This window comes from Neopsephotus bourkii, unplaced genomic scaffold, assembly GCF_033783945.1.
Source record: "Neopsephotus bourkii isolate Nb327-2 ecotype Australia unplaced genomic scaffold, CSIRO-AGI_Nbou_v1 NB_1526, whole genome shotgun sequence".
Lineage (NCBI taxonomy): Eukaryota > Metazoa > Chordata > Aves > Psittaciformes > Psittacidae > Neopsephotus > Neopsephotus bourkii.
In genome coordinates this window covers 4806044-4830429 of record NW_026902002.1, presented here as the reverse complement: position 1 = coordinate 4830429, position 24386 = coordinate 4806044, and the positions used below count along the sequence as shown (strand labels likewise).

The following is a 24386-nucleotide window of genomic DNA, read 5'->3' as shown; positions in this document are numbered from 1 at the left end:
CTGAGATATGAACAGTAAATTTGAAAGTTAATACTTAACTCTGTCTTCTTTTTATTTCTTAAAATGTGTCCTTCCCTTGTATAAATGCAATTCTCAAATACATCTATACAAAGCATAATTTGCTACAAATTGGAATCTTTTTTTAACAAGAATCTACCGCCCAGTGCTATTACTATAGCATATAAAGACATGAAGTCTTCAGAACTAACTTGTTCTAAAGATCTTATTCAGTCTTTAATCAAATCCACTGTGAACAGTGAGGCAATAGTGTCAGTCAATTCATCGTATTGAGAGGAAATAATTTTAAAGCACAAAGTGGCAAAGACAGGGATGAGCTTTTATAATAATTCTGCATTTCTGATGTAACCGTGCTTAACCTTCACAAAAGAGTGCTTCTGGTCGTAAGCTTTAAATATTTAAGTCCAAATTTGCTACACTCTGCTGTGTTCTGTCCTGCACTTCTGAGCCTCAGATTTTACTGCTTTCTAAACTCCTCAGACAAATTAGATCATTGAGGTGACAGACCTCCGGGCAAAGAGTTCCTGTTTTCAGTATCATTGCCCATTCGGTATTTATAAGACACATTTCTTCTGTGTGTCAGAGCAGATACCTTTAACAACTCTGGGTGTTGAGAAGAAAGTTGCAGGTGGGGAGAAGCACACACGCACTGCAGCAACTCTCCAGAGTAATCAGGAGCCTATTTCCCTACGTAGAATGCTAATAGCATCATTTGTTTCCTGCTGAATACCTTAGGCAGAAGCTGCAGGAAATGGGGATTTGATGGAAGCACAAATGTCAGAGGAATCATATTATGATCTAAAGCAGTTTTATTATCAGAAAAGAGAAAGTGGTTTTATAGGTCAAGGGGCAAAAAACAGCCCTTAATTTTTACACCTTTCTAGTCATTAAGAATTCTCCCACATCCACTGGTGACTAAAGCAGCAACTTGATTGCCCCTGATTTGGTGACAACACTTCCAGCTGCTCTGAGTTTCCTTCTCTGAATACAAATTCACATATGCAAAATACTTAAGATTCCCAGAGGATAGTTTCAGGGCTGCAAAAGATACATGAACTACTGGGATCATCTTACTGGTAATGCTCAAGTAGTGATGCTTCTCTTTAGCCTGAGAGAATAAAGTACATGCATTCAATGGAAGTCACACACATGTGTTGAGGGTTTTGTACAAGGAGTTCTTGTGTTTGCTAGGGTGAGAACAAATTCAGCTTGTTTTTTGTATGACTTCTACTGCTTCATCACATGTGGGATATGGAATCTGTAACATTTATATTCTTGTTTGAGATCTGCAGCACTAGATCTATCTGTAGTGGACAGGAATGGCAAATCAGGTGCATAACCATATTTAGAATGCTGTTTTCACTACGGTTTGGGAACTTGTATGTTCTAGGCATGTTTTAGACAATCTAGAACCTTTGTTTTAGTAAAATGACTTTTAAAGGGGCCTTGGCTAATCCTAACACCCCTCCTCAACACTCCTAATTCTGAGAGAAAAGGCATTTTCCCAGTTTCAATATTTATATTATCACAGTTGCACAGTATTCTTTAAATTCCCCATTCCCCTCTTGGCAAGACATACCTGATGAGGAATATATCGTGGTTACTGTGTTCACGTCAGCTTCCATTATGGATGCACAGCTGGATTCAGTCAAGGAGCCTTTGACAGTCACGGGAGCAATACTGGGATGGCGTAAGGCAGCTTTCAGGGGAGCAATGTGGTTGTACTGAACAGAGGACAGGCAGCCAGTGAAACCGTAGACATTTGCCTTTGAGACTTCAGGGTCCAGTGACAAACTATCTGCAGTACAACAGAAAAACACACTGGGAATTCTCTCTTTCAGGAAAGCATTAAAAAAATTTTTTTTTCTTTTTTTTCCTTATCTACCCCTTTTACTTCTTCCAATTCCAACTGTTCAGGCAGCCTACATGTTCTCCGTGGCTTGACCCAGGAGGTTTCCATTCCCAGAACTTCCTCTGTAATGCTACTTAGAGTGAATCAAGTTGGCTCTGACATAAAAATCTAGATTATGCTTCTTTACTGTCTGGACAATATGTAACACATCATAGCAGCTAACTATGGCAAGAACAATACTAAACAGTAAAAATAGCAACGCTAAATATCAGAGGATCCTGGGAATCATGCTCTTTTAACTTTTGCATCTATTAATATCAGTTTCACAAATATGGATCATGTCCTCAAGACATTCTATCTAGTCCACTCTTTTAATGAAAAAGCCTGCTCTCTATTGTCTATTATACAATGCTTCATGTGGTCTAATATTGAATGGCTTGCTAATACAGGCTTCCACCCTTCTTCAAGAGTCATCTTGCTTTCCTGATGCAGCTCCTTATGTTACTACCTTTTTATAATCAGGGTTCCTAGGAAGCAGGGTTATGAGCCAGGCTCTCCCTCTGCTAGCCCCATTCCACTAATAAAATAAAAAGCAAAACCATACCTCTATTTATCTAAATAAAAATCAAAACCAATACCTCCATGCTCTTTTCCAGTCTGAAGATGATAAAGCACAATTAGTTTATCTGTTGGTCTGTTTTCATTTGCATTTCACAAAGAGAAAGTCAATTCAAAGCTGCTTTTTATTTAGTTCCAAAAGTTTTAATATCAAAGATTGTTTGGGAAAGTATGTGAAGGACAGTGAAGGCATCTTTTCTTTCCTTCAAGCTCACAGTTATTTACTTTCCAGAAATTGAAATTGATGTTGCTCAGAGGTCTGTAACATGATCTGCCTTACAAGAAAAATCCCACAAATACACACATATATAGTATCAAAACTTATTAAAAGTCTTAAAAATTACCTGCTAATGAAAAAAAACCCCAAACTTCTAGCACTGAAAGTTTTTGAAATACTTCCAATGACAGTGCAAAATAAGGATCCTCAGCTTCTCAAGTTTATCTTCAAAGCTTGAATGAGTAAGATCGTAAACTTCAAAATAATGTCCAATTTTCCCACTATCATTCAAATAGAGTGATTTTACAAGCTCTCAGCCAAAAAGATTTAGGAAAAAAAATAGACCTTCTCTATAATTGACATTGCTACATGAATGACAAACTTATGTATAAGAAAATACAGATAAATATCAAAACTAGCCCAAATCACACAATATTTTGGTGCCAAGATCTATGACTATTATATCATGCAGTCAGAAGGAATTAGCAGAGACATTCTGTTTGAATATTTTCATGGAAGTATAGTGCGGAAGAGTTTGCTTCTCAGAAAAGGAAGGTACAGTGTGAGGGGTCTTACAGGAAAGATGCTTAGTCTGCAGAGCTGTCATAAGGACAGACTCTGGGTTGTGAGTAACTGCAAAAAAGAGAGATGGGAAAGGAAATGGTGAAACTTTTCCACTAGAAAAAAGGCAGCTTTTCAGAGGTTCACATTTGCTCTTTTCAACGTGTGTAGGATTGGCTGCATTCAGGTTTTTAATGAGATTTTGGCAGGGGCGTATAAAACAGACAAAGAATTGTTTCAAAGTTTCTGCAAGAAGACTTATATAAAACTAAGAGACTGATTTACAGTATTTGCCATCTTTGTTGAATTTATAAAGCCCTTTGTAAACATTCCTGCTCTCAGCCTTTCCTGTTTTCTTAGCTTTGACACAAAAGGTGGATTTGTTGGTATTTTTTAGACATCAGGCAATCTAAATTGTTCTGTTCTGCCCCTGTGTGCAAAAGGTAAAGCCAAAGAAATAATGAATTCCTTTTTCATGGTACAGTACTTTGAAAAGTCTAAAATACAGTATTTTGAAGGCTTTTTTAAAAAGTAAAATTAAGAGCCAATTCCAGGAGTCTTTTGTTAAGGTAAGCTTTGAATGAATGAGAACTAGTTTTGTTGTTGAAAGGCTTTGAAATTTGAAGGAAAAAAAAATAAAAATCAAAGAACAAACCAAGACCCATCTCAGAGGCCGCTGGTAAAAATCTCCAACAATCAAAGTACAGTTTGCTTTATTATATGCTTTTACGTGCATGCCTTACGTCTTTCACAAAGTGGGACTTTCACTGTTCCAACAAGAGCACTACACAATTAGGATGCGGATGACTTGTGCTGCCCTCTGAATTCTTGAGTAGGTAATTTAATTCTGTGTTTATGACATGGTTATCTTTGTGAAAGGCTTAGTAAGGGCCACTCTGTCAATTGAAGTCTTTAAATCATGACAAAATCTTTTTCCAAAAGATATTTTCACTACATGACTTGGAGGTCAGTAAAAGAAGCAACTCAGTGAAATTCCAAGGTTAGTGTTGAAGCAAGGTCATATGAAACGTCAGTGGCCTTCATCTGAGCTGGTTACACTGTCAAACTTTCCTTGTGTTTGGCCTGGAAAATCACACTGAATTTCTGCTGATGGTTTGGTTTGTTCTTCTGACATTTTAGCATTGTGATTCTATTCTTGGTTCTGGAGATGGAGCTACTTTGGATGATTTTTACATGTAGGGGGTAAGAAGGCAATGTTTTTTGGCTTTTGAGTAATTTAAATGTTAATTCACCACCCATGTTTTTAGGAAGTAATTTTTAAGCTTTGTCTGCTGAGTTCTGCATAAGTTGGTCTGGCATCTTGCTGGATCTTCTAGCTGCTCCCTGGAAGCTCTCTGTAATGTCACAGCTAAATAAGTAACTCAGAAACTTAAATCTGAGCCCAAAGTTTACCTGTGTGCTCACTTACATTCAGGAAGCCCCATTGTGGATTTCATTAATAGAAAATTATTTTTAACATCAGTCAGAGCAGACATTGCTTGTTTTAAATGTCCATGCCTTAATTAATTAATTAATCTAAGTGAATCATTAGTAGATGCACAAAGGGTAATTTACTCTGCATGCTGAAGTTGTTCTTAAAAAAAGAAGCCTGAGAAATAGAAAGATAATTCTGGGGAGAATTTAAGTGTACCCATCACCTCCTTTTGCTAAGGTGCTGAAGAGCACTGGAAGATTATTTCTTGGACATTCACACTGGATTTCAGCCTGTGACCTTGAAGTGAAGTACTCATAGTTTCCACACTGCACCTATCTCAGAAGAGTTGACTAACAGGTACCGTGTAGTTACCCTGAAAAATACAATGCTATGTATTTCAAAAACCTCATTAAACACTGCTTACACTCATCATTAATTTAGAAAGGAGAAAAGCATATATTGGATTAGACTCAAATCCACAAAAAGGTATCTTTGGAATAGTCTCTTTCCCTGGTGTGAGCCTGGCACAAAGGCAACAGAGTGAACAACGCAGAAAATTTTGCTTATTAGGACCATTGAGCTCAATCAGTTTAGCTCTTGCTTATAGAAAAAGACAAGTCTGAATGCAAGATAGGTTCCATACATTCAATGCACCTCCAAGACACTTCTGAAAAAGTAAGGGTCAGGCAGAGCAAAGCAAAGGTAGTTTTTCTCAAGTTTTTCCAGGAATGAGCAAAACATGCCAGGATTGCTTGCTGGCAATTGAATATTTCATGCCAAGTGGAGCATCTGAGAATTTTTCTTTCATTAGGTTTAGGTGTGATAATTTCAGACACACATTTAGTATGTTTTCTTAAAGACAGTTTGTCATAGAAAATGAAGCACTGCTTGGAGTTTCAATGTGAAATTTGTAAGATGTCACAGTTTTTGACACTTGGATCCTAATCTGTCACAATGCAGCCAGCCCTATGTGATTTTGCATGGGCTCAAAATATAATCTATAAAAAAGAAGAAACTATGCAAGAAGATGGAGAGATGATGTGCAAAAGAATACATGCTTTTCTTATAAGCAGCTAAAATCAACTCAAGTAGCAAGAATTCACACTAAAAAAAATTTTTGGATAGAAGTAGATGACCATGGACACTTATTTAGACAGTATTATCATAAAAAATGGGTGTTTAAGCATGGTGTTATCATCATAAGGTAAATGATATTGCTAGGGGATTTGGCCTCTTTTTGATAAGATACATGATGGTATTATTGGCTTAGACCTTGGATTGCTTGAAATGCCTAGGGCAGGCAGACTGCTTGTTTTGACTGCTGCCATCTTGGTCCTAAATGCCTCTCTTTTTTTCATTGTAAGTACTGATTTCCATTTTCCTTAATGCTTTACTAGGCTACAAAGAGAAAAACAATGACTTTTGTTACTGGATGCCCTATAATGCACTCAAGAGATAATTCCCGGGGTATTTAAGTATTTAGGGCAAGAAGAGTCTGGAGTAAAGAAAAAGATCTTTGCAGTGACCACAGGAGTCCAGCCAATATCTCCTGCAACCACTGCTATGTTATTTAAAATGCTAGAGCATGATATTCTGAGACTGTGACTTTAAATTTCTCAAGCAAACTGTGACCTTGTGAGCTTAAAAAACTGAATTAATTTCCACCCAAAAAATGGAAATCTTTTGCATGGAAAGTCTCTAGAAGAAGATTCTTCTTTAAGGAACCTTTTGTATCTCAGACTAAACGTAACTTATCTTTTCTGACTTAATTATCCCATCATCATCTCCCCACTCTTGGATGAATTGCTCTGTGATTTCTTCAGTGTACAGATTCCATTTTCTTCTTGTGAACTTTTAACAAGAAGAGCTATTGTAGAAATCATAAGAATGGTACTGCACCTACATAATGATTTTAATAAATTATTTTCTAGATAAACTTTCTTCTACATACAATTTATACCAAAGCTGAATGATTCAGTGGAAAGATTCCTACAGCTTGAGTGCTTAGCTCAGGCTTTTAAAGATAAAAGATATCATGATCATGTGCTAGACTACACAGTCCTTTACATTACCTGTGTAGGGAGGTCTGCTAATTCATCACTTTGAAGACATAAGTAAATTAGGTCAACATTAATACATGCTAAAGAAATCATTGCAACCTTTTTCTTCAGAATATTCTTGAATCCCTTTCAACACTACCCTTTTACTCTGGTATCATTGCACAGCTAATATATTAAATTGCTCAGAATCAAATATGCAGACAAAGAGGTTCACTTCTCTGCATCAGTGATTATTTTTCCAGGGACTGTACTGGTGAAAGATTTAGACTTGTTGGGGCACTGTAGAAAGTTTTCAAAGATTCCTTAAAGTCAACCCCAAAACAAAGAAGTTAAATTTTCCATTGGGATAGCAGCTTCTTCTATACAAGACCTAAACATATGCAAATATGTCTCTGAGATAAATTAAGTTGAAATAATTTAAGCTGAATAATTTAAGTTGAAAGACACCTCTGAAGGTCATGCAGTTCAATCCCTTCTTCAAAGCAGAGCAAGCTTCACAGGTCAGATTGCCAATAGAGCTCATGTGCTTAAATACAGCAGTATGATCTCTGCAAGGAGTACTTAAAGTAAATGAACTGGGACTCTGGTTAAGATTTCACTGAGGCTTTTCCATAAACTGTATGACCCACTTGGGGCCTGAGTCCAGTACTCACTAAAGACCATGGAAAAACCCCCATTGATACTGATGAGCTTTGGGTAGGTCCTTTTGTGTCTTGCCTCTATATCTGTGAAGCAAAAATGACAACAAACTACAGGATAATAATATTTTTCTATTGCTGTTGGATACTGTGAGGATGAATTCAACAAACTTCTGTTGGCTACTTGAATTCTGCTTCTTTTTACTCCCTTGTCTTCAAAGCCACACTTATATTTAGATTGATCTTTCTAAGGCAGCTATATGGCCCCATTACTGTGGATCTGAACAGCTCACAGCCTTTAATGCTTTTATCCTCCTAGCACCCTCTGATGTAGGGATGTTCTATTTTCCATCCTTTACTGATAGTGAACAGAGATAGTAAAGCTCAGACTGGTTCCAGCGGGAATAAAATGCCTACTTGCCTTTATATCTGCACATAAATGGCTTGCCCAAGGTTATTCAATCAGTCTGTGGAAGAGGGAGTGTCCCTGTGTTTTGAATTCCAAGTGGGTCTTCTCTGTCTTAAACAGGTTTGGTTTTGGCATTGGTTTTGGTTTTGTCCCCCTGCTCCCCAAATTCAGAGTTAGGTGTAAGGCAAACACTGGAAAATACAGCAGATTTGAAAAGCAGAAAAAAATGTCTGCGTTTGAGTAGCTTTTGACTAAAGGAAGTGAAACGGGGTAAGGTGGTAGGAGGGGAGGAAGCACTATCATTTAAAAGCTGGTCATTGTATGGACATGCAATTTTCAAAAGTGCTAAAATGGTTATCATAAGAAAATCTGTTAAGGAAGAGATTCCAAGCTTTTATTAGATGCTTGAAGCTCTCTTTGATAATTCTCAGCCAGTGGGAAATGAAAAGTCAAGAAAGAAGGTGGTATAATCATCTGGTGAAGCAGCCAGGATCGGGCTGTTAGAGCAGGCAAACACAAGTGGTGTGACAGGAAGTAAGAAGAGTTAAATTTTCAGACGAGTATAGCATGGATATGTAGGATATGTAGAACAGAGATTTTTTTACACAGTTCTATTTTAGTGGACACTTAAATGTTCCTAATGAATGCTTTTAGATACCTAAATCTCAGTGGCACCCGAAACAAAGACTACAGAAAGCCTAGGTCTACTATGAAGCACTAAGTACCTCTGAAAGCTTATGCTTTACTCCTGAACAACAACAAGGAAGAACTTGGAGGATATTGCTTCAGGTCACCAATATTCAACTTATGGTGAGCTATCATTTAAAGAAGCTATCATCAACATTTTACCTGTGTTAACAGTATAAATTATGAATGGACACAGTTATGTAAGTTTTACATTCCTAAAATGACAAGGTCCAGCTCTCCTCAATACAAGGTGGTATTCTTGACCTTGTAGCAGGTCAATTTTGCTGTGGTTTTTGTTGTTGTTGTTGTTGTTGTTTTGTTTGTTTGTTTGTTTGTTTAAATTGGGTTTATTTATTCATTTTTTTGCCAGCATGGCAAAGCTCATCATGAGCCGAAGATGCATCCTTGCAGCAAAAACAGTCAATGACATCCTGGTACAAAGGGTTGCCTTGGGAAGAGTATTGCCAGCAGACAGATGAAGGCAGTCCTTCCTCCATACTCTGCATGAGTGTGATACTACTGGACCCATGGGTGCTGGGTTCAGTACTGGGCTCCCAATCAAAAATAGACATGAACTTTGTGGAGTGAGTCCAGTGAAGGGATGCAAAAATAATCAAGGGACGAGAGCATCTTTCCTGTGAGGAGAAGTTTGATAGAGCTGGGACTGTTCATCCAGGAGTGGAGAAGACTCAGGGGGATTTATGATTCTGTGAGGGCACAAGGACTCAACACAGCTACAGCTGTTAGATAAAACCTGGAAAATGAAAACCTGACATAAGAGAAAACATTTGTGGAAATTCACTTAACATATGAGGAAAAAACTAGAACTAGGACTAGGCTGGAATTAAAGTGACTTGCTGGGATGTATTGTGTGATTCCTAAGATTTCTCACCATCTGGATGGCTAAGTTTATGGCTTTAGTGTCATTACAGAATATGAACTATTGCTAATAGTATTATTGTTACTAAAACAAAATTCCAATAAACTTTGCGGCAAGAAAGAAATAACAGAAGGATATATCCCCTAAAAGCTGCCTGGAAATAAGTCTGTGGTGTTTAGTGGAACTGAATGCCAGACTTCTGGAGATACATCTGGGCTTTCTGGCTTGGCAACAACCTTATGCTCGTAAAGTTAATCATATTTTTGTGACTAAATCTGGTTTCTCTCCATGAAGCTGAGCTGTACCCTGTCAACTTGCTGGCTACAAGTTTGAAGATCTTTGAAGATGTTGCATCTTGCTGGTTAGAAAAGCCTTGGTTTATTGATTTGGTATCTATAGCTGGAGCTTTAGGTAGAGGTCATGACGAGCAATATTCTTTTAGATTTTCAGCACTACAGCTGACTGTTGACAAAATGACAAAATTCGTACTTCATCTGAACAGTGTCAGGTCCCCAAATCAGTCCACAAATGCTTGAAAGACTGCTGCATTCTGAACAAACATTAAATATATTTAAGGGCTAAAATTAGTTCCTGCCCTTAATCTACTTAGTAAAATATGATATAAAATGTGCTAATGTCATATACAGTTACATTGCAGAAGTAGAGACTTAAGGATGTCTATAGGTTCTGTTCAGCTACCAGTCCCGCAGGCTTTCGATCCTATTAATGACACATACAGAATTGTAATAAGTGAAATAGATGTCAGGCTTGGTATGAAGGTCCAAATTGTAACAAAGGACTAAAATGTCTGTAACGAAGGAAGCATTTAGAATCTTACTGGGGACAAATAAGACTCATATAAAGTAACCTGACAACAAAATAGAGGAGTTCTACTCTCTGTCTTGCAATGTCTTTGCAGTGTTGGAGGGGTAAAGATCAAGAAGATCCACTCATAGAGCATGCAGAACTGTGGCCTCAGTACTGTATGCAATGGAAATACTCCTTGCAAAATTCAAATGAAAAAGAACTGGGAGTAAAAAAGGGTAGAGGATGATGGCTTACAGTGATGTTATTATCATTAGGAAGCAGAGATGACCCAGAGATGATATTACTGGGCTAAGATGCCACTTTGTGCAGGCACACAGGCAGTATGAATCACTTTACTGGAGGAAGCAATGGGAGAAGTTAATATTGCTACCAGTGCAAACAAGTAAAACAGACAATTTTTTTCATTGACAAGGTATACAAATAGGAGTACTGAAATGCTCAGGCCAACTCTTACAGATAAACCAGCCAAACAAAGCCCCAGTCCTATTAAATGCCCAAGACACCAGCACAGGTTAACTCCAGCAGTATAAAAAATGATGAATCAGGAATATTTTTAGTAGAACATACCTGTGACCTTGCCCAAGGTGAGTGATTTAATGGCCTTAAAATCAATCTCAGAAAAGTTGTGTTTGAGTTTGAGAACTTGATCAACCTGGAAGAGGTCAATAAAATTAGTTCATTACAACAGCACATAGACACCTCTAGATCTCTCCGTACTGCAAACTTCTGGGAACACACTCAGCTGCAAATCAGTTAATTCTGCCCCCAAGCATGATTCAGTTTCTAAAGATAGCTAAGTGAATGTGCTTTGATTTTAGCATGAGAAGCTGAAAGGTATACCAGAATAGACTAATATAAAGGGCTTTGAAGAAACTTCCCCTGCAGAAAAGCTTAAAATGTTTGACACTGAAATCCCCCTGCTTCCCAAAATCCACATCTAGTCACTTCAGAATACACTCAAAAGAAGGCTCTCTAGAAATGTATTGTTAAAAATTAGCTCTGCACAGAAGAAAACCTCAGTGCAGAAAATAGACTGGTACTTAAGCAAAATCCTGGCTTTTAGCATAAGCTTCCTTCCTAGATAATCAGGCCTACCCATCCTTGTTGTGTGCTGTGTTATCATTTTACCACTCAGACATAGAAACTGTAGAGGGAAAAAAAAAACTGTGGTACTCCCTGTTTTTCTGTCTCCTCATTCTACTCTTTAACATAAGGCTTCCCTAGACTTTGCCATCTTTCCCTGTTAAATGACTGCTGCCCAGATCTAGCCAAGTTGTTTTCTAGCATCAACTGGCATAATAAGCCTCAGAAAGAAAGCAGAAGTAGCAGTAAAATGGTCCACTTCTCCCTGCCTTGGAAAAACAGGTGATGCAGGGAAAGAAGGCAGAGAAGGGTTCTTGCCTCTCATGAGGTTGTCACATTCAGCATGGCTTGCTCCAGCAAAGGGACAGGGCATAGTCATGAACATGGTGACTGCACCCTGCATTACCACAGCTTTTCCTCCTCTGTGAGAAAATAAGGCACCTGGGTCATATTTCCCCTTGAAACACACACCCTAAATGAAATTAGATTCCCAGATGCCCATTCCTCAGGTATTTTTCCCCCTTTGGACACTTTTTAATGAACGACACTGTGTGCTTCCTTTTGGACTACAGGTTACACAGACATCCCTAAGCCCCAGAGCTACTGCAATGGTCCAGATGAACGTCTGGCCAAAGGTGTTTCATGACAATTCACATATTGTCACAGTCAAGGGAAGGATCACTCACAGGAGAAAACTACAGTTGGGCACTCTTTGAAGCAGGGTGTGGGTGGAACTTTGGTCTAACCTACAGGGCTATTCTGCTGCTGGACCAGAAGAATGCGAAACCTTTGCCTCCTGCTGGTGATCAGGCACTGAAATCAGTGGGTCTGTTTGTAGCATGGAGTATTATTTAACACTCAACATAAACCATGGCATACCTGAACAACAAGCTCTCTGCCTTCTCTGTTAATCTTCACATGGTGCAGCTCTCGATTGGCAAAATTTCCAGAGTTAATGGTGAAAATGAGGAGCCCATCCTTACTCAGCTTGTATCGGACCTGTAAACTTCCTAAAAGCAGAGCAAATTTCTATGTATAAAACTCGTGTCAATAATGAGATACCAACAGAACATATAACTAACTTTATTACAGTGAAGTAACAAGGTTAGAAAGTCAAGAAAGAGGTTGAAGAGAAACGAAAGAGTTCAAACTGTAATGAAAAATGTGAGAAAAACAATGCACTGGAAGAGATTTCCTTTCTATTAGGTAACAAACTCTGCTATGGAGAAATATAATTAACTAAGTTTATCAAGGACAGTGTGTCTGCCACAAAAGCTGATATACAATAATCTGTTAAGGATCGCTTCCACCAGAGGGCATGCAGGTCTTGCACTCTTCTATTAAACTAATGGTGGATTTTACTATTCCTTTTCATCAACATGCAACAGACAATACAGAAGACAAGACAACTGTGAGAATTACAGCTTAATTTCAAATATTTAGAGGCCCAGACTCATTTAATTTATATGCAACACAAGAAAAGATATATTATAAATGCTTATGCAGAAAAAAATATTTTTACTTTGTATCTAATTAATTTATTTGAAGAAGTAAATATTTTGCATATAAAAATGAATGCCAAGCTTCTTTTTCAGTCTTTGTATCAAAAAAAACATTGTGACTTCTGATAAATAACAGTATCATAACAAAACTAATTGCACAAGAAAACAGAAAACAAGGAATCCAATATGCATTTTAATCCTTCCACAAATGACTACAGGTAAAAAGAAATATATGTATATGTACACACACACACGTATATGCATAAAATTTAAAAGGAATAGAACCTCTTCTGAAAAAATCCCTTCAAGCTTACTTTTCAGGGAATTAAGCAGGAGGGAGGAAAAAAAATCTTCTGAACTTTTGAAGCTCTTTTGATAAATCAGCAACCAAAACACATGGAATCACAGTGACACTATAGAGTTAAAAAGCTTTCCTAACAAATCTTTTACTTTATTATTGTCTCCAGGGAGAAAATGAACACTTACAGCACTTCAACTTGAGCAAAGGGTCCTTTGTTTACTCTGTTTTGAAAATCATCATAAAAACTCCTCCTATCTCCTTCAGTTTCAGCACTTCTGTTAGCAAAAGATCAAACTATTCCAAGTATCACTAGGTATTGCAGAAATCTACAGGCAAATGTAACCTATGTTGAATGGTAAGGACCAATTATTTGTCATTGAAGGATGTGTTCACATTATGTTAGTTCTAGGACTGATTTCAGTGTTTGCAGAGGCAACGCTTCTGTGCATATTGTGATGCAGCACCATGTCAGAGAAGCCCACTATACACTTGTACAAGCTGCTGCATGTCCATTGTGCACTGAATGCTATTCAGAGGCACCTCTGATTTCAGAAAGAGTCTAGCTACTTAAAGAGGTAAATGAGCAGCTCTGCTTGGCTTCTATATTCAGCCATGTTAATACTGCAAGACTGCTTGCTGGTCTAGAGTTAGTGAGAAAGGACATGGAGCAATTCTCCTTCACTACATAGTGTGGACACAACTGCTCTCTTCTGCCTTCCAAATCCTTCCTTAGTAAGGACAGTTCTGTTTTCCTACAAGCTACTGTGAAACCACTTTAAAAAAAGCTTAAAACACCATATAAATGTCCTGCAAAGGAAGAATTTAGCCAGCTCTACACAGCTCACAGTGATGTTGGGAGTCCTTACAGACTGAACCCAGAGACCAGTTAAGATCATCCCTCCTTTTCTCTCACCAGGATGTTTGGCTGCTCAAGCTTCTAAGAGCTGCACTTTTTATAACATACAATATATCCCAGATGAGCACTGCTGCTCTCTGAGCTTTGGAAGATAGAAACAAAGTTTCCAAAAAAGAGAGGTAAAATGAGAATGAGGTAAAATGAGAATGAGCTACTAGGTTGAAGGCTTTTTAGCTGATTGAGAGGGCTGCTGGATCGGGTGAGGTTTTAAAGTAAAAATTTAAAAAAAAAAAGGAGATGGAAAACATTTACTTTCTCACACATAGTCATGGATGTTGGAGCAGAATTTGTGAAGAGATCTAAGTCAGTAGCAACTGCTAAATTATTCAGTGTAATATTATAGGTCTTGATCCAGCTGCCCTGAATCATACTGCAAAGCTCCCAAATTCCTCATCGCATAACCACAACAAGGAGCTACTGTCCATCACCACTAATGTCACACTTAAAGGTCCAAACTTAAATCACAGTCCCATTTCTGGTACTGAATGAAAGATGCATTAACAGGGAATAACAGGAATAACAGCTTACAATCACATTACTCTAGAAAGACATAAGAAGCCCGAACATACAGAAGTTAAGGGACCTTCTTCAGACTTGCTCTTTAGGGCAGTGAGAGAGTTGATAAAAAATTGAGAAGATGCCTGACACTGCACACCACAGCTGACATGAACACACAGAATAAGCTGAAACTAAGATGTGATAGTGTAACAGATTAGTCCAAAGTTTAAAACCATGTCCCACCAGGAATTTCTAGACTGCCTCTTACCTGGATCCTCTGAAAGGAGTGCAATGCAGAGAATGGAACAGGACCTAGATTTGGGCTGTGACCCTGTACTAGATGAGTAGTTTATAAATATGAAAAAAGAAAATTCTGCTCTTTTTGGATTCTATGAACACACCAGTGTATAAAATATAAATGGTACTACTATAGTCAGGTGATCAGCAACAACATAGAATCATAGAATAGTTAGGGTTGGAAAGGACCTTAAGGTCATCTAGCTCCAACACCCCTACCATGGGCAGGGACACCTCACACTAAACCATGTCACACAAGGTTCTTTCCAACCTGGTCTTGTACACTGACAGGGATGGAGCATTCACAACTTCCCTGGGCAACCCATTCCAGTGCCTCACCATCCTAACAGGAAAGAACTTCTTCCTTATATCCAATCTAAACTTCCCCTGTTTAAGTTTGAACCCATTACCCCTTGTCCTGTTGTTACAGTTCCTAACGAATAGTCCAGCCCCAGCATCCTTATAGCCCTCCCTCAGATACTGGAAGGCTGCTATGAGGTATCTACACAGCCTTCTCTTCTCCAGGCTGAACAGCCCCAACTTTCTCAGCCTCTCTTCATATGGAAAGTGCTCCATTGAACATTTGTGTTCAAAGAGAGCCAGCAAGATCTGCAACCTATTTAGGCTCTCAGCTGCTGCAAACCGGAATTTACCCATTGACTTTATCAGAGAAGCACAGATTTTAAAACAGAAACTATCTGTTCCATTTGTTGAAAGACAATAGAGGAGGGTTTTGACATCCATTAAGAACAGATCTTACTTTCCACAGTGGTACAATTTTACCTTAAATCATGTAAAGAGATCGGTGAATGGCATCTTATTTTCCCAAAGTGTTTTGAATTCCAGTGGCAACTTTTTTTTGAATGGCTGCTCTTCAAAACTATTAATTCAAGTTGGCATTTTGCCTGGGGTCAAATTTGCATTAATATATACCAGAAGTACATAGGCTCTTCTCTCTGGGGGTGTTTTGGAATTTATACCACTGTAGCTGACAGCTGATTTTGGCTTGCTTTCAATACAAAAAACTTCTGTTTTCAGAGTGCAGAACAATTTGTCTAGCAGATTACATTGCCATTTTGCTACCTGACAGGTAAAATAAATGGATTATTAATTAGGATTATTATTAAGATTTTTTTTTTCTCCTCTGAGTTTTGATTATCTGGTCCACTTACTTTCTCCATCACATCAGCCCAGAGTCACTAGCTGCAAGTAAAAATCTTTGTGTAAACTAACTCTATTCTCCCTATCCTCTTTATTTTGCATAATTTCTGCCTCACAATAGGGGTTCACACTAATCATGAACAGTGTAATTTCTAGCCTTCTTGCTGTAGTCATGCCTGTCATACTCTTTTCAGCTCCCTGTGTCTAAGCATGCACACCTGTAGTGCCATAATCCTCAAGCAATACACTACCTGCTACGTTTTCTTCCTTCTCTAATGTATATGGGATTGCTGGAGGCCATTTCTATTAAGCCTATAAAAGAGGGAGGGAAGGAAAAAAAGAGGTATCATGTTTTTGGCCTTGGGCTAGAAAATTTTACTGGGTATATTAGCTCAGCAATGCTAGGTAAGAGTAGGTTCACACTTGATTATAGTCATCCTTTTCAGCTTCAAATTTTGCAGATTTTAGATCAGCATGGAGATATGCTGTGCTACCTCTAGGGCAGCCCAAGAGGGAGCAGGCATAGTTTAGTCACAGTGTTATAGAGCATTGTGTGGCCCCTCTTCACCACTTCTGGAGGAAATGAGTCCATGTGGGCTGCTATGCTACTGTGATGAAACCACTACCAGGATCAAAGCTGGCTTGCTACATACACATCTCTGTGGTCTTTAGCCTGTAATCTGAATTAGTTTAATCTATGACTGTAGGGCTGAATGACATCCCTCTGCTGATATCAAAAGAGCTACAAAGCCATTTTAACAGGATTCCTGAGAGTCCCCATTCTGCAGGGGGGAGTTCTGTATTGCTACAGCAATAACATGGTGCCTTCAAACTGCTTCCATATTTTTGCTGAGGACAAGAAAGACATAGTAGCAGCTCTTAAGTCTAGTGGTAATGAGGACATTAAACTGGTTGGAGATTTCAAAGTGTTCAGCCTGAAGACGAAGAATATATTCCCAAACTGCAGTGTGAAGAAACACCTTGGTCACAATGCTTTGTCCAATACCTTTTCTGATTGAACATGTCAAGAGGAGAGTCCTCTTTCTTTTGCCTTTCTCTACAGAAGAGCCTGAGTGGAATGTCAGCAACATCTGTTGGATTTGTGGCCTATGCGAAATAACTTTCCATTCATTCTGGACTGCCAAAGCTTGTGTTGAAAATCAGATAGCAATTTTTAAATCATCAGCTGGAAAAGGGATCATGGGAAAATGTTACAGAGGGTGTTTTAGCTCAGCAAAAAGACTTCCTGGCTTGAAATATCTCACCCCAGTGCTAGATATTTGGCAAAAATGTTAAAGCAGCTCTGCAGAAAAAAAAACCTGGGTATCAAGAATTTGATCTATAAATCTATCATTCATAAGCAAGGTTCCTGTTACATGTCACCAGGACCAGAGGTGTTGTGTCATTTAGTTTTGAAGAGCCAAATGGCAAGAAAGGGAATGACATACCCTTGGAATCTCAGACAGCTCTGCAGGACTTTCATTCACAGAAACTGGTTTTAAATGAACCCAGATTGAACCCAATATCTCCACCAACTTTATTAGCACTTTTTAATGACTTGTCTGTAGCAGCTGGCAAGACAACTTGCACCATCTAGAGAAACTGAGGTTTGTTCAGGGAGCACATGTGGGTGGCACACATAAAATGCACAAGTTCATCACTACCACGTAACATCAGAAAAAAACTGTCTAAACCAGGGCAGCTGACAACTCCGATTTGGGAGAAATATGTTTGTATGATTAACAAAACACTGAATTAGGAAAAAGGCCTAGGACTACCCCTGCATCTTGCATTTCATCAAAGGCACCCAGAAACAAAGGAGTATAGGACTAACAGAACCACCTTCAGCTGTCTCAAACACTCACCCTTGGCAGGCTGTAAGATGTTAACTACACCACTACACCCACCTTCAGCACTCAACTGAGCTATAGCTAAAAGAGAAAATTATTAAGGAAGTCACCAATTAAACAAAGGACGGAGTATATTAGTGAGACTATTGATGTTGCTGCTATGAAACAGAAAAGTAATATTAAAGTACTTAGCCCAAAAAGTTATTTGCAGCTCATAAGGTGGAAATGTTTATTCATTCCTGATTGCACAACAGCACAGTTTTCAGTCATCTCTACCACAAAATATCTCTCTGGCAACTTGTACAGCTTCAGTGCGACAGTGTCCCTATTCACAGCCTAGATATTTAAAATGAACCACTCTTTTCCCTATTAGGAACCCCTGGCTAAGAAACCTGCTCCTTAATTACCAGCTTCTCCCCAGGGATATTTACCCAGTAAATTTACTCTTCAGTCTAAAGATCAGGGCCCATCTCGTCAGCATCCAGTGGCATTTAACTAAGAAAGTACTTGCACTTTTTTAAGAAGTGACTCTTGCTATTTGTTTTGCAGGGAGAAAACAGAGGTGAAAGTGTTGAACATGTTTGTTGATATGATTACAGCTACTGCATTTGCTTATATGATGCTCTTTCATAGGGTTTAAAATAAAAATCCACTCCCCAATTTTTTTGTAATTGCTCATAATAATAGAAATATGTGCTTATTTGAATGACTCCCACTCAATGTTCGAGACATTCAGGATTTAAGGATCATATTTAGGACATCCTATATCTAAAAAACAAAAATACTTTCATGTTTCATTTCTTTACCTTGGAAAAAAGCACACACCCAAAAGCCCCTAAATGAGCCTATCTGGAGACCTGTGACCTCAGTTCACTTTGCAGTCCTGCCAGGCAGCTGGAGCCAGACTGAGAATGTCACTTAAACATCCCTTACGTGACTGACAAATGTGTTTAACATTCGTAGACATCTCATTCCCACCAGCTGCCAGTTGGCTTAACACAGGCTAACCAGCAATTAAAAAGGAACTGAAAGAGTCGTCTTGCTCCAAAGCTAGAAAATATTGCAAATATAAAAGCTGACCCAGAGGACCACAGTCATAAAGCTCATTATGCACATACTGAGTGGCTTTTACACAGAGCTTATTCCAGTGATTTTCAGGGGAACACCCATCTAAACAAAACATAATTTTCATGCTGATGTGGCTGGGCCTAAAGTGGGAACAGGGCTAACACATGGTGGTGGTGTAATAGTGAACACTGGCTTTTCAAGTTAGATCATGGATAAGCATACACAGTGGTGTATTTATGTATCCTGGAGGTGATAGACAGATCGCTGCCACATTTTGGGATCTACTAGCTTGATGACTACTGAAAAATTATCTTACTTCTTTGTGTCCCAGCTTATCTGTGGGTGAAATAAATGAACGTTAACATCATTTGGAAAATGACATGAAACCTCCAGGTGAGCAGCAATTTAAAAAGCCTCTATTAGCCATTATCATTACTTTTCCATTCCTAGATACTTCTTTTTGGTGAAGGAAGTGGTTGCTGTTTCTTTTACAAAGTGATGCTGCATTAATCATCTTTTTGCCTTGAAGGTGAGTGAATATAAAGATGAAGGAAAGAGCTGAAAACATCAGATGCAGTTAAGGCTCCCTAAAATTACCTGTTTTCTGATGGTGAGATTTATTTTGGTGAATTTTAAATTATACCTTTTCTACACATTCTTTAGAATTTCAAAAGTCACTTTAAGACCCTTCATTAACAAAAACTATCTGTATGATACTATTTGATCTGATGCTCAGATCTCTCCTGTCTTTAAACACAGTGGATGCCATTAGTCTTCTCATGGTCAGACATTAAGTAGGTCCTACGTTTTACTCACCTTTGTATGTAGAAGAATCTCGCCAGGCTTTCATCTCACACTGCACTTTTCAATTAAGACTAGTGCAGCAGCTAGGATGGCAGGAAGAGCTTTTATTCTTTACCCAGTGAATGAAATGAAAAGTATCATTCTATGAATTCCAAAAGTTCAATGTCGCTTTGCTGATTATGCATCATCACTAACTCTGTGCGAGCAGCTTGCAGGCAAAAAAGGCTGATATCCTCTGTTGTGATAACCTGAAGAATTCATACCAACCAACCCTCACTGAGTTCCTCCTGGCTTGTAGTTTCCATTCTTTTCCTAGTGTCTTTCAACCACTCCTGTTTCAGTTTTGGCAGTACAGATACCTGTTTAAGCTAGAACTTGTTTCATGCCACTCTAACAAATAATCATAATGTTCAGCAATGAGAATATGGAAAAAGATGGTCTGAACAAAAAAAAAGAAACAATCAATTTGAACACTACATAATGTCTGTATAGCTGAAGAGTGAGCAATAATCTGCTAAATAAAGCTGGAAAGAAATAACCATATGCCTCTCTTCTCAAATCTCCTTTTCATTCTTAACTCATAATAAAGACAGTACAGAACTTTGTGGGTTAATGGCTTTCTGCAGTTAATGAACCTTGTTTATGTTGAGATCTATACACACTGCCTGGCTGGTCACAAATCTCTGGAAAATGTTTTGCTGCTCTGACCAGTGAAGTCCATGTATGTACTGTGCATTTCACAGATTATGTCAGATTTTGTGACTGTAGAAGTTGGATACTTTAGTCCTTCTCCTGATTATAGCAAACTCTCAAGAGAAGCCACAACCACTGACATAAAAAGAAGTGACTCATGTTCTTAAGTCGTCTAATGAGAAAAATTAGAAGGATGAAGCATTTACTTAGTAACAAGTACCTAGTACAGGAACCATATAATGGTAGCATTGTGATGACTTTTCTGTAGCAAAATACATTATTATACACATATATGTCCACTACTTCACCTTCAAATGTATACTTCTGCAATCTTTCACAGAATCCTAGAATGGCTGAGGTTGGAAAGGACCTCTGGAGATCAAGTTGTCCAACCACCCCTGCTCAAGCAGTGACACTTAGAGCCGATTGCCCAGGGCCATATCCAGACAGCATTTAAATATCACTAAGGATGAAGACCACAATTCTTAGGCAAGATGTGTCGGTTATTAGTCACCTTCACAGTAAAAAAGTTTCCTGATTTTCAGATGAAACCTCATGTGTTTCAGTTTGCGCCCATTGCCTCTTGAGTGGCCTTGCAATGACATGACAGCTTCCTCAGCATTTGTGGGTGCATCCTACCAAGGCCCATGAGTTTATGCATGTACAGCTCGCTTAAGAATTCCCTGATCTGACCTCTTTCCACCAAGCATACATTTTACTTGCTCCAGACTTTTCCACTGGTCTCGACCTGGGATTATAGAAGGCTAGTCTTCCAAAGACTAAGGCATAAACACCCAATTTCACCAGGCAAGAAGGATGAAGACATATTTTCATTATCTAGCCAACATAACTGATATGTTACAGGGAAAATTAACATGCTAATAGAAAAACTAAAAGCAAGACAGAAAAGGAGGTTTTCTTGGTCTCAGGCTGGCTCTTCCAAGTATTATTAGTTTGGGCTCTATGTTGCATGGAGATAACTACACTGCTCAAAAGCAGTACTAGAGCCAGTGGTTCTGCTGGACTACATCTCTCACTACAGAGCTCTCTCCTTCCAGAACACAGATAATTCACAATTTAAGAATAACTGAAAAATTATCACTGTCAATCCTCAGGGATAAAGGCTTTAGTAACATGAGTTCTGAATAGACCCTCATTTCACAATTACTAAAGAATATATATATTGCCGTGAATCTATTTAAACATGGGAGTTTTTGATCCTCTGTTCTTCCTCCCTTCCTTTTCAGGGCAGCTCTACAGAAATCCAACAATCAAAATTGCTTTTGTAATTTTGTAAATTCCTAGCTGCAAAATGGAAGCTGAGAACTTAAGTCTTCTAGGAGATAAATACCTCCTCCAAGCAAATGGGAATGTATGTTTTCTTCCTAGCTGATTATCTGAAGCCGCTGGTCTGGGATTTTATGCCAGACATCAGTATGTTCAAAGTCAGTCCATATATATGCAGAGCACAGATCAGTTATTAACTGCATCCTCAGCCTTTCCTGCTCAATGTAATCCAATTACAGTTCCCTTGTTTTTCCCTTGTGGGTCTCCAGAGCAACTCTTGACCCTTCATTATGGCAAAAAAAAACTTTATGAGTACAAACATGTCCATGAATTCAGCTAATGAGGCAGATCCTTCAGTTTTCTCCTCTTGGAAAGCAGACAAAGAAATCTGCCAGAGCTCTTGGCTGAATGTTGTGGCTGCTTCTCCTTTCAAGTTAGTTTTGCAGACTTAAGAGATTTAGAGCTCTGTATACTAAAAACAAACAAACAAAATGGTTTTGGGCTCCAAGTCCACATCTTCCCTCAAAGACTTTTTAGTGCTGGATTTGAACTGAAAATTCTAATCAGCATTCCTACTTCCTATAAAGTGTGCTTAGGGTAGGGAATCATCCAAATGACCAGAGATGTTTCTAATCACACAAGTTTCCTTATTTACATAAAGAAACTGATTGGAGGTCTCCTGCCACCTCAACCCTTTCTACTCATTGTGCCACAGCTAGCCCCCCATTTACAGGCCACTGGGAAAAATTTCTTGCACATTCACTATTCCAAATCAATCTGTCACTAGCCCCTCAGTCAGTAAATAACATCAGATTTCAGGACAAACTACAACAACTACATGACATTACATTTAAAACCATATAGTACTACCTGTCATATGAAATAATTTAATGTCTGTGAACTAGAGCTATACTGGGAACAATCCTCAGTCACTCACAGACAGTTGCTTGAAAACTAGTCTCTTCAACAAAGCTGTCTCCCACACTTCCCAACACAACTCAGTTTCCTGCTCCTGATCTGGTAAAAATAACTATGCCTGAAACTTCTCACCATTTTCCATTTCAGCCACATAAACTGTGCAGGTTGCTCAATGTAGACAGAGGATCTTTCTGCAGCAGTTAGTTATGTACTGTGGTAACCACATTCCAAGAGTAAAACCTGCAAGGTGACAAAGTAAAAGAACCAGCAAAATCATGCCCCAAACCCACGCTAGTATTTCAGTAAATCTTACTTTACCTAATTATTTTAGTTTTCCCTGTTGAACTCCAGAGTGCACAGCAAGAGCAGAATCAAAATATTCTTTGTGTCAAAGACTGAACTACATGTTTTGCCTTTCTTTACCACTGAATGACAAGAGCCTTGGTTTTGCTTGAGAAAAGCTGTTGAAGATGCAGCTCAACAGACTTGCAAGCCAAAAACAATAAGAATTCACATGTTCAACAGAAAGGCTGCTTCTGACTTAGAGGCAGAAGGAGATTACAGTAGATTTCTAGTTTATTAGAAATAAAGCCCAACATCAGTAGCTTCTCACTGATGACATTTCATTCTTTTTTGCAGAGTATTAACTCAGCTTACCTCTATTACCTCTATTCTTTTCCTGTTTGTTTTAGGTATCAGCTGATACCAACTGACCCTTATAGAACAGGGTAGTGGAGTTCATCTAGGTCCTGCTATTGTATTCTGAGTATCAGAGTCCTAACAAAAGAATTACCCAAGCTGTTGTCATTTGCATTTTTTTTTAATCTGTGCCTTTTTTCCTTGTCTTTAACCTCTCCTATCCAATTTCAGAGTCTTGATTTCCAAAAGAAATTGAGAACAGAGCTCACTGTGACAGCAGTAGGTACTAGATAGAAATAAATTCAGAAAAGGACTGAAATTGTTTAGTTTTTTATGAGATCAGATAATATATACAGATAAATTTTCAATCACTTTAGGATAGTTTGAGATTTTCTCTTTTATTTGATGCTGTATATCTGCTGATGTCTAGATTATGAGTCATATTGTTTTCATGGAGAAAGCCAACACTGAGAATTACAGACTTGGTAAAACATTTTCTAGACAATACACTTTGTCATATTCATATCTCATCTGATTACTTACAGGGGAGAAAGAAGATGAAGAAAGGAGAAGCACTAACACTTTCTTTCTTAATATTTTTCTCCCTCATCAATTATTGTCTTTAGGGATGAAGACAAAGATACTAATACTAAGGTACTGGTAGCTTCATGAAATCACATAAATGCAAAAATGTATGGAGAACATTTAACCTATTTTCTTCTTGGCAGTAGCTTCCCATGATATGAATAACTTCTGTGGACTAACAGACTGAAAAGGCTAATTAGAGACATTTACCCACTTTCTGTACCTTAGTAATCGATACTATAACTAGAAATTTTTACATCATTGATATTATACTAATACTACCAATTGCTACAGTACTGCTAATCTTTTCAATGTGGGGTCAATGGGATTATGTGAGCTTTACATGCATGCCCATCTATATATACATATACACATCCATCTACATATAATACATACACATCTATATATATGTGTAGTTTAAAAATCCATGGGTACAAAAGTTTGCCCTGTCCTCCCTAAGACTGGAGAAAACAGGGCAATACTAAGTTTTCACATACAATTTTCAAATGCATATGTGTGATTTAGAAGTGTAAGCTTTAACTAATTTGGGGAAAAAAATCCCTAAATTATCTTTAAAAACA

The 24386-nt window shown here is 38.2% G+C and overlaps 1 protein-coding gene across 2 annotated transcripts in view; it reads right to left on the bottom strand.

Moving 5' to 3' along the window:
• CNTNAP5 (contactin associated protein family member 5) overlaps positions 1–24386 on the bottom strand; it is a 302690-nt gene that overhangs the window by 6797 nt on the left and 271507 nt on the right. For both annotated transcript variants that reach the window (XM_061370154.1, XM_061370155.1), the window contains exons 21-23: positions 12166–12296; positions 10771–10855; positions 1598–1816 (exon numbers count right to left, since the gene is read on the bottom strand). In XM_061370154.1, coding sequence (XP_061226138.1) covers positions 1598–1816; positions 10771–10855; positions 12166–12296 — 435 coding nt within the window. The remainder of the gene's footprint in view (positions 1–1597; positions 1817–10770; positions 10856–12165; positions 12297–24386) is intronic.